Source organism: Babylonia areolata, chromosome 16 (assembly GCF_041734735.1).
Source record: "Babylonia areolata isolate BAREFJ2019XMU chromosome 16, ASM4173473v1, whole genome shotgun sequence".
NCBI lineage: Eukaryota > Metazoa > Mollusca > Gastropoda > Neogastropoda > Buccinidae > Babylonia > Babylonia areolata.
The window spans coordinates 26,492,885-26,506,766 of record NC_134891.1 but is presented as its reverse complement, the minus strand read 5'-3'; the positions used below and the strand labels follow the sequence as shown (position 1 = coordinate 26,506,766).

The 13,882-nt window shown below is 40.4% G+C and overlaps 1 protein-coding gene across 3 annotated transcripts in view; it reads right to left on the bottom strand.

The window, feature by feature from the left end:
• LOC143291265 (uncharacterized) overlaps positions 1-13,014 on the bottom strand; it is a 48,008-nt gene extending 34,994 nt beyond the window's left edge. For 2 of the 3 annotated variants that reach the window (XM_076601091.1, XM_076601092.1), the window contains exons 1-6: positions 12,878-13,014; positions 10,146-10,492; positions 7,107-7,382; positions 4,442-4,881; positions 2,652-2,865; positions 503-976 (exon numbers count right to left, since the gene is read on the bottom strand). In XM_076601091.1, the coding sequence (XP_076457206.1) occupies positions 503-976; positions 2,652-2,865; positions 4,442-4,881; positions 7,107-7,382; positions 10,146-10,475 (1,734 nt within the window). In that variant the 5' untranslated portion in view covers positions 10,476-10,492; positions 12,878-13,014. The remainder of the gene's footprint in view (positions 1-502; positions 977-2,651; positions 2,866-4,441; positions 4,882-7,106; positions 7,383-10,145; positions 10,493-12,877) is intronic. The other variant, XM_076601093.1, reaches the window with a different exon arrangement.
• Positions 13,015-13,882: the final 868 nt, after the last annotated feature.

Sequence of the window (13,882 nt, the reverse complement as noted above, 5' to 3'; positions counted from 1 at the left end):
GTGTGTGAGTAGTGAGTGTGTGTGTGTGTGTGTGTGTGTGTGTGTAGTGAGTGAGTTTGAGTGAGTGAGTGAGTGAGTGAGTGTCTGTGTGTGTGTGTGTGCAGATCATACAACAATATGTTGACATAGTCTGAATGATCTTTGCAATGGCATAACTATCATGTGTGTGCACATGAGCATGTGTGCTGCTCATGTAACAAGGTGCATAGAATATTATGTTTTGTGTGTGTGTGTATGTTTATGAGTATGTGTGAATGAGAGTGTGAATGTGTGTGCGTGTGTGTGTGTGTGTGCATGCGTGTGAGCATGCATGAGTATGTGTGTGTGTGCGCGTATGAGTATGGGGGAGTAGGGGCGGGGAGGGCGACGGGGGTTGGGGTGTGGGGTTGGTGGAAGAGGTGGTGCATATGTATGCGCCTGTTCGTGCACACATCCACCCCCTCCCGCCCTCAAACGCCAACCCACACCGCTGCTCATGTAAAACACACAATGCCAAAATTACCTTAGCGAGCTTGGCAATGGCCTGAAGAGGAATGTCGTCGTCGTCATCACTGCTCTCCTGCAAGTGCTCTCCCTTGGCTGCCTTCACCCCCTTCTTCCCCTTCCCCCCGACACCCAGCATCATCATCTTCTTCTTTTTCCCCAGCCCCTTGCCGGCACCCTCCGCTCTCTGCCCCTCTCCTCCTTTCATCAGTTTCTTCTTCTTCACCAGCTTCGCCCCCAGTGTCTGCTGCGCCTCCGTCTTCTTCTTCTTGGGACTGCTCTCCCCTTCTTCTGCCTCCGCCACCTTCTTCTTCTTCCCCAGTTTGCCTTTGGGCGTCGGCGGAGTGGTCTTGCCCGCCGCTTTGCTGCGCTGAGCCTTGGGTGTGCTTCCTTCCTCGCTTTTTTCTTCTTCTCCTTCTTCTCCCTCTTCTTCTTCTTGCGTGCTCTCCTCCAGCTTCTGTTTGCCTTTCTTGCCCTTCAGAAGTGCTGCCTTCTGAAAACAAAAACAGAACAGATCACTTTACCTTGTTACGATTGATCCCCTGACACGAGCATATACTTTTGTTGTACTTTCTTTAACTGCGCTAAGTGCATGCTGCTGCACACAAGACCTCGGTTAACCGTCCCATCTGAATGACAAGCAACCAGATCACCACTCTAGGTCAAGTGGAGGGGAGAAAATACTGGCGAGTGTGGGATTCAAACCAGTGCGCTCAGATTCTCTCGCTTCCTTGGCAGATGTGTTACCACTAGGCCAGCACTCCACTCCTAATGTCATACATCTAAGGAAATACTGTTTATCACTTTGAAAAAAAAAGGATGTCATTATTGAAAGGTGAATGACTTCACCCAGACATAATAAAAGTAAGCTACAATGATCATCCCTGCTGAACACACTGTCTCTTTTCACATACAATAGTTGCTTCAAGTGGCAGTCCCATGCTGTTTGCTGCTTCTCAATCAAAAGCCCATAGCTTTGGAATTTACACACTCCACCTTCATCTCGTCTTTCATATCAGCCTCAAAGCCCACCTCTTTGAGCAATGCCATGAGCACTATTTTCAAACTTTTTTTTTTCAGCAATATTGCTTACGGAAGATCACCTGCTATTTTCATGTATAGTTTAAAAAACAATAATAAAATATTTTCCATGTGGAATAATAACGTATTTTTGATTTGATTTTAATCTGTTTGAACATGTATGTGTGTGTGTGTGTGTGTGTGTGTGTGTGCATGAGCACATGTTGGTGTGTGTTTTCAGATTGAATTTACAAATCTGTGCTTCCATTTCCCTCTGATTAACACATTCACGTGTTCTGAGGATGGAAACTTCATTATATGTTTGGCAATAATACCTTGTGATGAGTGGCATCTTCAAAGAACTTTGAAGTTTCCCCTTCTCTCCTGCGGTCAACTTTTTCATTTTCATATATATGTCTTTGACTAAATGAATTAAAACAAAAACAACAATAGTTTCTGTTTCATTTCCTCAGGAAGGCATCATTGCATTTGGGCAAATCCATATAACTTATAAGCTACAACACACCTGCAGGACAGATGCCTAACACCAGCTTAACCCAACATGCTAGACAGGCATTGAGTGCATACATATAATTTCCGCAGAATTTCGCCAAAGGGCAACACTTTTGTTGCCATGGATTCTTTTTCAGTGCACCAAGAGCGTGCTGCACACGGGAGCTCGGTTTATTGTCTCACCCGAATGAGTAATCTGAACAATAAACAACAGTTTCAGTTTCTCAAGGAGGCGTCATTGCGTTCGGACAAATCCACAGACGCTACAACACATCTGCTAGGCAGATGCCTGACAGCAGCAAAACCCAATGCCCTTGTCTGGCTTTGAGTGCATGCGTATATATTTATGTACCTATCAGAGTGAATTTCTTTTTACATGATTTTGCCAGAGAACAACGCTCTCGTTGCCAAGGGTCCTTTTTCAGTGTGCCAAGTGCGTGCTGCATATGGGACCACAGTGTACTGTCTCATCCGAAAGACCAGACGCTCAGACTGATTTTCCAGTCAAACTTGGGAGAAAGGGCAAGAGCGGGATTCAAACCCACACCCTCACGGACCCTCTGTATTGGCAGCTGAGCATCTTAACCATTCTGCCACCTTAACGACAAAAACAAAGCCAGGCAGATCGTCAGTACCTTCCCGGGCTTCCTCCCACGCTTGGTGGCAGGAGGAGGGGTCTCGAGCTCCTTGGCTGGTTCAGCCGCCGTGTCTTCAGACTTGGTCCTGGCCTCCTCCTCCTCCTTCTGTTTCTGCAGGGCGGCCATGGCCTCCTGCTCCTTCTGGCGGTTCTCCTGCAGGATCTTCTCCGCTTTCTCCCGGTTCTCCAGGTCCACGATGCGTGTCGAGCGTCTGGACACACACACACACACACACTCACATCAAGACATGGTTCAAGAAAGGTGAAAAGTGAAAGGTCCCACAGCCTTTACTGCCATCAGGAGCAGTGATTTCATATTCACTGTCTAGGGCTTGGCATGAAGGCCCGTGCCCAGTCCTCTTGTTCCGTTGTTTTAGCCAATCTAAGTCAGGCACCCATTCATACTTGGGACGTTGGGGTGGAGTGAGGAAAATCAGAGTAAAAGTGCCTTTCCCCCAAGGACACAATACCCATGCCAAAACGGGGCCACGAACCCTGGTCACTGGAAACACTGGATCAGAAGCCCAGTGCCCAAACGATTCTGCCATGCCACTTCCTTCTGTGGATGGACACTCGTCATCAGACACCTTGTAGTATTGTGCAGTCTTGTGTTCTGTGGTGTGGATATGTACAAACATCAAACAGCCCTGCTATGCTGTGCCGCCTTGTGTTCTGTGGTGTGGATATGTACAAACATCAAACAGCCCTGCTATGCTGTGCCGCCTTGTGTTCTGTGGTGTGGATATGTACAAACATCAAACAGCCCTGCTATGCTGTGCCGTCTTGTGTTCTGTGGTGTGGATATATATTAAAAATATATATATATATATATTTGTGATGTACAAGTATTCAGAAAATAAGAAAATATTTTCCCTACTCTATCAAATGAAAATGACAGAAAAAATTATGCTGTATTTTCCATTACAGACATTGTTTCTCTTAGCGGACAAGAAACACCCTCGCTGTTTTTCAACTTTGTGTTTTTAGTCTACATCAGTTCTGTTTAAAAGGAGAACAGAATTGAAGCCTTATGACTAAATTAGTAAATATGAGTTATATGTTCATCAATCTGTGATTCAAAACTTAAGATTAAAGGCTATGACCGACCAGAGTAGTTGAAGACATAGGCTACATTCGTGAAGAAATAGGCAACATCTGTTAAACTTAAGTCCAAGTAAAGAAACAGGCTATATCAGCTGACACAAAAGGCATAGGCAATATCAGACAACACTGAAGAAATAGGCCCCATCAGTTAACACTGAAGAAATAGGCAACATAATGCTGAAGAAATAGGCCCCATCAGTTAACACTGAAGAAATAGGCAACATAATGCTGAAGAAATAGGCCCCATCAGTTAACACTGAAGAAATAGGCAACATAATGCTGAAGAAATAGGCCCCATCAGTTAACACTGAAGAAATAGGCAACATAATGCTGAAGAAATAGGCCCCATCAGTTAACACTGATGGAACAGGTGACAGCAAATTACAATGATGATGAAACAGACAACAGCAAATAACACTGAAAAAACAGACAACAGCAAATAACTGTGAAGAAACAGCAAACAACAAGGTAGAAACAGACAACAACAAATAACACCAAAGAAACAGACAACAGCAAATAACAGGGTAGAAACAGACAACAGCAAATAACACTAATGAAGAAACAGACAACAGCAAACAAAATTGAAGAAACAGACAATAACACAAACGAAGAAACAGGCAACAGAAAACAATACTAACGAAGAAACAGGCGACAGCAAATAAATAACACAAGGAAGTCACTCACGATGCCCACCTCTTCGGCTGCCTCTGTTTGGCGGTGGAAGTCGCGGGGGCAGGTGACCCTGACGCAGGCGAGGACGCCGACTTCTCCGCGTCAGACACCTCGCTGGTTGGCTCCTTCCTCACATGTCTGCGGGGCGTCAGGTAATATTCAAAGTCGCTATCCGACTCAAAGGCATTCTTCCCGTCATCCATGCGCTGCTTGATACGGGCAGATTTGCGAGGAGAGAAGAGGGTGTCCGCTGTTGTGGTGCTGGAGGGAGGGGTGAAGGTGTGGGTGACGGCAGGGGTGGGCGTGACGCTGGTGGCTGTGGACGGTGGGGGGGTGAAGGTGCTGGGAGTGGCGAGGGTGGTGGAGGGCATGGCGTAGGCGTGGTCGCTGACAGCCGCGCTCATGATGGCCGACTCGTACTCACGCAGGCTGTCCTGTGACATGGTGTCCAGCTGGAAATGATGCAATTTAGTTCCTTTTATTTTTCCTTTCAGTATATCAAATTGTTAATTTAACCAGACAAAAAAGAAAAAAAAAAAGAAAGCAGCAACAAACATTTGTTCATGTCATGTGACAAAATCTTAATATATACACAATAATGCCATGGTAAACTGACCGTTAATTTAACCAGAAAAACAAAGCAGCAACAAATATTTGGTCAAGTCATATGAAAAAACTAATAAACACAACACAGCCAAGCTAGGGAACTTGATCTACATCTAAGATTATACAGAAAAAGTCGCATTTAACCCCTAGGCTGCCTATATGACAAGATAACTCATCAGCGCAAGCATGTACGCTTCGCTGCCACAATGACCAGATAATTCATCAGTGAAATATTCTGACTTTTCCCTGGTTTGCATTCAGTTCGTTGACAAAAATACTGGTAGCTTTTGCTTGGGGAATCTTTCTAGATTCTATTTATAGCTAGAAACAACATCTACGTCATGAGACAGTCCTTTATTTGAACGTTTTGGTTGGATTACTGCCGCAACGTTTACCTGGCTCCTCTCCTCGCTCGCTCAACATAATGTCAGACACTGTGCTAAAGACATGCGATTGTGGCTGCATGAAACCGACCAAGACTGCTTTCTTTAGCTGATGCTCAGAAAGAATTGAAGTGTAAATTCAAAGGAGAAGATAGTGATGAACTTCTGTAGGACGATCTGATAGAAAATAAAGGGAGCAATGAAGAGACTGGCCAAGATACGACTATCAGTGAGTGATGCCGACTTTACAGCTGTAGCAGGTGACAGAAAGTGACAGAATTTTTAGCAGGACACAGTGTGAGCAATTTTCTTGGCACTCAGCCAATGCAATCTGATGAGAACTGGATGACCTGACCGTGTGTGAGAGGGGTGAAGAGGAGAGGGGTGAAGACCGAAGGGGCGTGGCCCCACATCCATATTATCATCACTTGGAGAGGTCACAATGCATTGTGTATGTCTCTTTTTTCTTTTTATTGTGGTTGTTCTAGTATAATTTGTGTGTGCAGGTATTATCCATTTGTCTAGAAAATATATTTTAGTGCAAATTATACCTGACTAATGTTTATAATGAACAAGTTGAAAATTTGACAAAAAACAAAACACTGATTTCAAAACAACAGAAAATATATAAAATGGGAAAACATCATGTGTTTCGTATTCTTTATTCATTTACCTTTCAGAAAATAAATACTTTCATGGGCCTTTCTCAAATAACAAAGAGCACAGAATTTTTTGAAAATATGTACCCGTTTTTTTGTGGAAAAAACCCTGGCAAATAGATTTCACTTAAATCTGATTTTCCTGGCAGCGAATGGGTTAATGTTATGAAGATCACTGAAAGATTCTATGAAAACAAGAATGTATGATACATACACCACTTTTGAGCTATTTAGAAGCAAAATCCTTTCATAAGCACGCACCAAGTTGTGTTTTCTCACATTGTCAGAGTGCAGCATTGTCATGAAGATTCATTTATGCTGACTTGGTCAAAAGGACTTTGGGAAGCACAAACATTTAATTCAAGGAACTTTTCTTGAAATCAGGTCTGGGTCAAATGTGAAAACGTAGTATTCAAGGAACTTTTCTTGAAATCAGGTCAGGGTCAAATGTGTAAATGTAGTTGTACACTGCAAAAAATATGCCTGCATTCATGCTTCAGTTGGTTGTCTGCACACATGGTGTGCACATGCATGCACATGTGTGCATTTAATTTGCATGTGTGTGTGACACTATAACTCGTGAGTATTAGTGTTTTAGTTTGTATGCACATGTGTCTGTGTGCATGCTCACAAGTGACATGCATGTGAGCAGTGTCAACCTGACTGCTACATCACCTCTTGACATTGTTTTTGTTGTATGCACCAACTGACCTGCATTGGCAGACCACAACCACTAGGCAGTGTATCAAACAGCACCAACTAACCTGCATTGACAGACCAGAACCACTAGGCAGTGTGTCAGACAGCACCAACTAACCTGCACTGGCAGACCAGAACCTCTAGGCAGTGTGTCAAGCAGCACCAACTAACCTGCATTGACAGACCAGAACCTCTAGGCAGTGTGTCAAGCAGCACCAACTAACCTGCATTGGCAGACCAGAACCACTAGGCAGTGTGTCAAACAGCACCAACTAACCTGCACTGGCAGACCAGAACCATTAGGCAATGTGTCAAGCAGCACCAACTAACCTGCATTGGCAGGCCAGAACCACTAGGCAATGTGTCAAACAGGTCCAGCTTCAGGGAGTCGTCCGACAAGTGTCCACTGTCAGGCAGACGCAGCCCTGTGGCATTGGTGCTGGTGTTGCTGGAACTAGGGGTGACGCCCACCGAGTGTCCCTCCAGCCCTGCACTCAGCTCACTCAGGTTGTTCTGCTGCAGGAAATGGGCAACCTCCTCGCTAGACAGAACGTCGTCCAGCTTGCTGAGGTGTTCTTCTGAAAAGCCGCTGAATGGGTTCTTGTCCTGCACAGGCACAAGTGGTGTAATATTATATATTACTGTTGTTGTTGTTATCATCAACATCATCATCATTATTATCTATTTTATTCTCATTATAATGATTTTGTGGTCCATGTGAAATGGTGCTTCAGAACACAATATTAGAAACTGAGAAAGTCCGCATCTTTTGAAAAACAAGAATTTCATTGTACACCAAACATTTGTCTATCAGAAAATTACTGAAAAGTTATCAATTCACAACTGTAATGTTACAAATGATTGTGCTTCAAATGCGAGGATTTGTTTCTTTGGGCTTCCTAGTTTATTACTGTGTTTAATGTATCACCATTTACATATATCATCTAAATCATTATGCATCTGAATACAAGAGCTGCCCTATACTATAGCTCTCTTGACCAAGAGAATAGGGATTTAACTTGGGCAGACACTAAACACTTCAACCCTGCCACTTCTGGAACTATTTGTAATTTTTGCAAAATAATCACCAACCTCTAAACAAAACAAAACAAACAAAAACAAAACAAAAAAATCACAACATTAAAATCATGCTCAAAAGTATGTAAAAGTATATATGCTTTCTTGAAGCAAATTAACGGAGAATTATCTTAAGTTCAATGTTGACAGGATGAGATAACTCCCAATCAGGGGCAGATAACTCAGATTTTTTAGAAAAAAAAGAAGAAAATTTAAGTTTGTTTATTTCATGGGTGGAAATGGTGCCAGAGTATTAGCAAATGTATTAGACACAACAACCAAGTGCAGTTACATTCTTTCCTCCACTATCCAGTATATCCTGTTGTTTTAACATAAACACTACACATAAAATGACAAACACTCACATATCACCCACACACACACCCTTCCATCCGAACACCCACAAACACTATCACATAATAGTACAACACAAAAGCTCACTGTAAACAATATTTCAGGTTCAAGTTTTCATCTGCAGGGTTTGATAGCAAATGAAAACCCCAAAATGAAGGTTTCAAGCTAACACTGGGTTTTTTTTCTATACCCACTTCTAACACGACCCCGCCCCCTTCCTGTTGATGTACCTTACAATTACTTAATACTAGTTGTATCTAGACATCTGGACAGTTGATAACGCAGTTACCCCTAAACCGGGGATATATCCTGAACCGCGTTCGGAAGTGAAACTGAAAGGCTTAACCCCTAGGCTGCCTATATGACGAGATAACTCATCATGGCAAGCATGTACGCTTCGCTGCCACAATGACAAGATATAACTCATCATCGAAATATTCTGACTTTTCCCGGTTTTGCGTTCAGTTCGTTGACAAAAATGCTGGTAGCTTTAGCTTGGTGAATCTTTCTGGATTCTATTCATAGCTAGAAACCCCATCTACGTCATGAGGCATTCCTTTATTTGAATGTTTTGTTGGGTTACTGTCCCAGTGTTTGCCTGGCTCCTCTCCTCGCTTGCTCAACAAAATGTCGGACTGACGCCGTGCTCAAGACATGCGATCGTAGCGAACTAAATCAACCAAGATTACTTTCTTCTGCTGATGCTCAGAAAGAATTGAAGCGTAAACTTGAAGAAGAAGACCGTGATGAACATTTATAGGATGATTTGATAGAAAATAAAGGGAGCAATCAAGAGAGTGGCCAAGATACGACTATCAGTGAGTGATGCCGGCTATGCAAACCTTAGCAGGCGACAGAAAGTGACTGAATTATTAGCAGGATAGTGTGAGCAATTTTCTTGGCACTCAGCCAACGTGGTCTGATGAGAACTGGATAAAGTGACCGTGTGAGAGGGGTGAAGAGGAGGGGGTGGAGACTGAGAAGGCGTGGCCTCTCATCCACATTATCACTTGGAGAAGTCACAATGCATTGTATATCTATCTCTTTTTAATTTTTTTTTTATTGTGGTTGTTCTAGTATGATTTTGTGTATGCAGATATCCATTTGTCCAGAAAATATATTTTAGTGCAAATTACCTGACTAATGTTGGTAATGAACAAGTTGAAAATGTGACAAAAAACAAAACACTGATTTCAAAACAACAGCATGTCACTAAAAATATATAAAATGGGAAAACATCATGTGTTTTGTGTTCTTTATTCATTTACCTTTCAGAAAATATATACTTTTATGGGTCTTTCTCCAATAACAAAGAGCACAGAATTTTTTGAAAATTTATACCCGTTTTTTTGTGAAAAAACCCTGGCAAATAGATTTCACTTAAATCTTATTTCCCAGATAGTCGGGACAGCAGTTGCCCCCTCTTCTGTTCTGATGGTCACAGTTGGACGCAACTATCAAAAACACATAAATCAAACACAATTATACATCACACATAAAATCATATCATCATGTCACAAACATTTAAATCAAACAAATTCAACATCATACATAAAAATTAAAATCATATCATCATGTAAAGAAATCATGCAAATTCAGTATGAGGATGGGAGCTGAGAATGAAGATAAATTTCTGTATTAATTTGTGTGAAATAGCTAGATAAGTGTATACATTACCTCTGCAAAGAGTGTAAGAAATGTGCCACCTCAATCAGAATGTGGTTTTAAGAATCTCATTCCTGCACACATACATGTACATTACCTCTGCAAAGAGTGCAAGAAATGTGCCACCTCAATCAGATTGTGGTTAGAACTAAGAATTAGAAATATCATTCCTGTTGAACTGTTCAATGACAAGGGTTAAAGTCTTTTTTTTCTTCTGTTTTCTCTATTTTTATCATTTTTATTTACAGTAATAAACTGAAACAGGTGACTCACGTCGTGCTCCAGATTCCAGGGGTCAGGCAAGGCAGAGGCTGCAGGTTGGGCTGCGGCGCTGCTGCCAGCACCACCCCAAGAGCTGGAGGACGGCTGGGGATTGGCTACTGTCGACAGGCTATCATGGCCAGAGACACTGGGCTCCTGTCCTGAGGCAGCCGCACTGTCGCTGTCGTCTTTCTCTTTGGGGGCTGCCAATCCGCTGTCCCCAGCCAATTTTCCCGGGTCACTGGGTTCCTCTTCAGACTGGAGAAGGATCAAGGGAGGGGCAGAAGAAATGGCTGGCTCTCCAGAGGTCAAGATGTTAGAATTAGTTGCCGAATCACACATCTCCTTGGTGTCAGCACCTGAAGGGAACCAACCAACAACCATACAAATTACGTCAATTTTATATGTTTTATTATAATCATTATTATCATTATTTATCATTATCATCATCATTATAATCAACTATTTGCTTGTTCATACTGAAAAAATGTCCAAACAGTTGGAAATGAATAACGCTTCTCCAGAGTCTCTCACTGACATAGACTTTCTGAGTTTCTCACTGGTCATGAACTCTACATCAGTCTTTTCTGTAGTTTTCACTCAGCTGAAACACAGAAAATGAGAGTAAAATGGTCATAATAAAAATCAATGACTTTCACTATTTCAGTTTCACTACTGAAAAAAAAAAAAAAAAAAAAAAAGCACCCCAAAAAAACCAACAAAACTTTCTGAAAAAAACAACAACTGAAGTTCCTTTCACTGAGGTTTATCTTCTTCAAAATCCAGCTATTTTCCAGTTCTGGGCTCAGCCCAGCTGGGTGGAGACTAAGAAGGTAACTTAATCAGGTGGTGAAGTTACTTTTATGGACTGTTGGGGACATCCATTTAATTTCTGTATGGTTGTTATCCATGGTAACAAAAAAGAAACTTATTTTTTCTCTAGAAACCAGAGCATCTGTAGTTCTGCACTAGCTTGACAAAACTTTATGTCATTGTTTGAAAGTGCTTTAGTTTAATCAAACTGCAGGCTATGTCTCCAGAGTTCATAGCGTTCATGATATCCAACAGTACAATTTGTGGCAGGCAAAATTTTAAATCAGGATTATAATTTTATCAGTTTTTGTTCTAAGAACGGTGAACTGCAGTTTTCAATTGGATCAAAATGGTATATCTTACAACTTATAACAATATAAGTTACAGTTTTACAAAAAAAAATTTCTTTAAACATACAAGTTGTTTAAATTTGAAAGGCACAATTCGACAGACTAACGTAACGGTAACATCTGCACTGCATTAACTCTCCACATCTACACAACATTTTCTTCAAGTGAAAAGCTCAACACTATTAGTATTATTTAGTAAACATACTACATACACAACACACAACCAACCAAGTATTGTTGAATTCCATTGTTATCATATGTCTTATGTCTACTTTTAGTATGCTATTTTATGCCTATTCTATTCATATCCTTTGACTGATTTTGTATTGCACATGTATGGCTTTGACGATGTACATGTTTGATTTACTCTGTTACAACTTAAAGGTTTCTGTTGTGTTGTTGTCTACTGTGATTATTTACTGTACACATGGGTTGCCATCTAAATATTTTATTTCTTTTATGAATACATGTTGAATGACTGTGATTTCTGTGTATTGTTTATGTGCTTTACACCACAAATGAATTTCTCTTGTTGAGATAATAAAGTATTCTGAAATCTGTAACCAAGAGAGGGTGTTTAAAAACAAAAAGAAAAAAAAGATCAAATGAACAGAGATGAATACATACATCAAGTTACGTTGACGGAAGTTTGTTACATTATATGAAGTGGAAATTGTAGTTAAAAACCAAAAACACAAAACAGACACACATTGTCACAAGGAACCAAATACAGTGACTTTAGTCTGGACTTCGTTTGTACAACTAGTCATGGTCTATTCATGAATTGTTAATTGAAATGATGAAAAAATGGTGACTGCTGGACTTTTTGAAACAAAGTTAAATATGATAAAAGGTGGTGTAAAATCAAAGGTATCTTAAGATGAAAATAAAAGCCACGTTTCGAGTCATAGACTGTCTTGACTCTGAAATTCGCTTTTATCTTGATCTAAAGTTACCTTTGATTTTACACCACCTTTTATTATTTTTAAAATCAGTTAGCTGAACTGTTTGTAAGCTTTTATATGGCATTATAAAGAAAGTGCTACAATCCAACCATCAACACACATTTGGCTGGAAATTTATACATGGGCTTGTCCACTGGTCTGGGTGTCAATTGCTAGGATGTGTTTGGTGAGGCGAATGCCTGTACGCTGAACTGTGCCCATCAAATTACGTTTATCACAAAATCATGAATATGGCTTTTACTGAGACTGAAGAACAACTTTTAAAAGACTTATTTGTCAGTATTCAAATAAAAAGTATTAACAACTGAGCTCCTTTTGTTTACCATCAAGAAGCATGATGATGCAAATTCAAGGGAGACCACTTCATACTCTCAACTGATGAAAGGGTATTCATTTTCGACGAATCTCTTGCTCTTTACTATTTCGACAAACGAACAAACTGTCAGTGATCTAATCCATATCCCTGTCGATGGTTATCAAAGAATGCCAATGTTCACGAACGGCTTTTGCGATTCGTTGACGAAGAGCCATTATAATGATGAACCATGCTCTCGAAACCGCACTTGCATTCACATATCTGCAATAACATTTTCCAAAACATTCTTGCCAGGCTTACCTTAATCATTCCAACTGATGTCAGCTATGCAACAATAACCGAATGCCGGTTTCTGAATCGCTAGTTAACAATGCACATAAAACACTAGATGTTTTCACACCGAATACGTGGGGTCATTTTGAGAAGCGAGTATCCGCCATACTGTTTTCAGCTGTGTCACGTGACAGAAGTTGGCCGCTATCCTCGCGTTCTAGCAATAAATATTCGTCTCGAGTGTCCACCCCTGGAAGAAATCAGGAGGACGGCATGAACAAGACAATCTAAAACAATATAAAAGATCTTTTATATTATTCTAATTACGGTACAGTTACAACATCTCTGGTCATAAAATCATGTAACAAAAGCAAAATATCATTCGAACATGTTTGTGCTTTCACATCTGTGAAACTATGGTTTTTGCATACTGATACTGCATATATCTGCTTATATGTGTTTGTGTGTGGGTGCGTGTGCCGTGGAAGCTGCGATACATAGACTAGAAACTTCGAGTGTGTGGAGGAGGGGGTAGAGGAGGTGCAGGGAAATTTGTGGTGTGTGTGTGTGTGTGTGTGTGTGTGTTGGAGCTCATGTACGTTTATATGTATTTGACTGTGCTTTCATATCTATGAAACTGCGTTTTGGGGGCATATCTGTTATGCATGTGTGGGTGTATGTGTGAATGTGTGTCTTCATGTTTTATATTTATTTGCTTATTTATCATCATTGTTGTCTTATTTATTTAATTATTTATTTATTTATTTATTTATTATTATTATTATTATTATTATTATTATTATTATTATTATTATTATTTTATCATTATTTTCATTACTACTATCTTTTTTTTCTTTTTCTTTTTTTTTTTTTTTTTCCCCATTCATAATTATTATTTATTTATTTATGTATGTACGCTTCTCTCTCTCTCTCTCTCTCTCTCTCTCTCTCTCTCTCTCTCTCTCTCTATATATATATATATATATATATATATATATATATGTATATATATATATATATATATACCTTTTT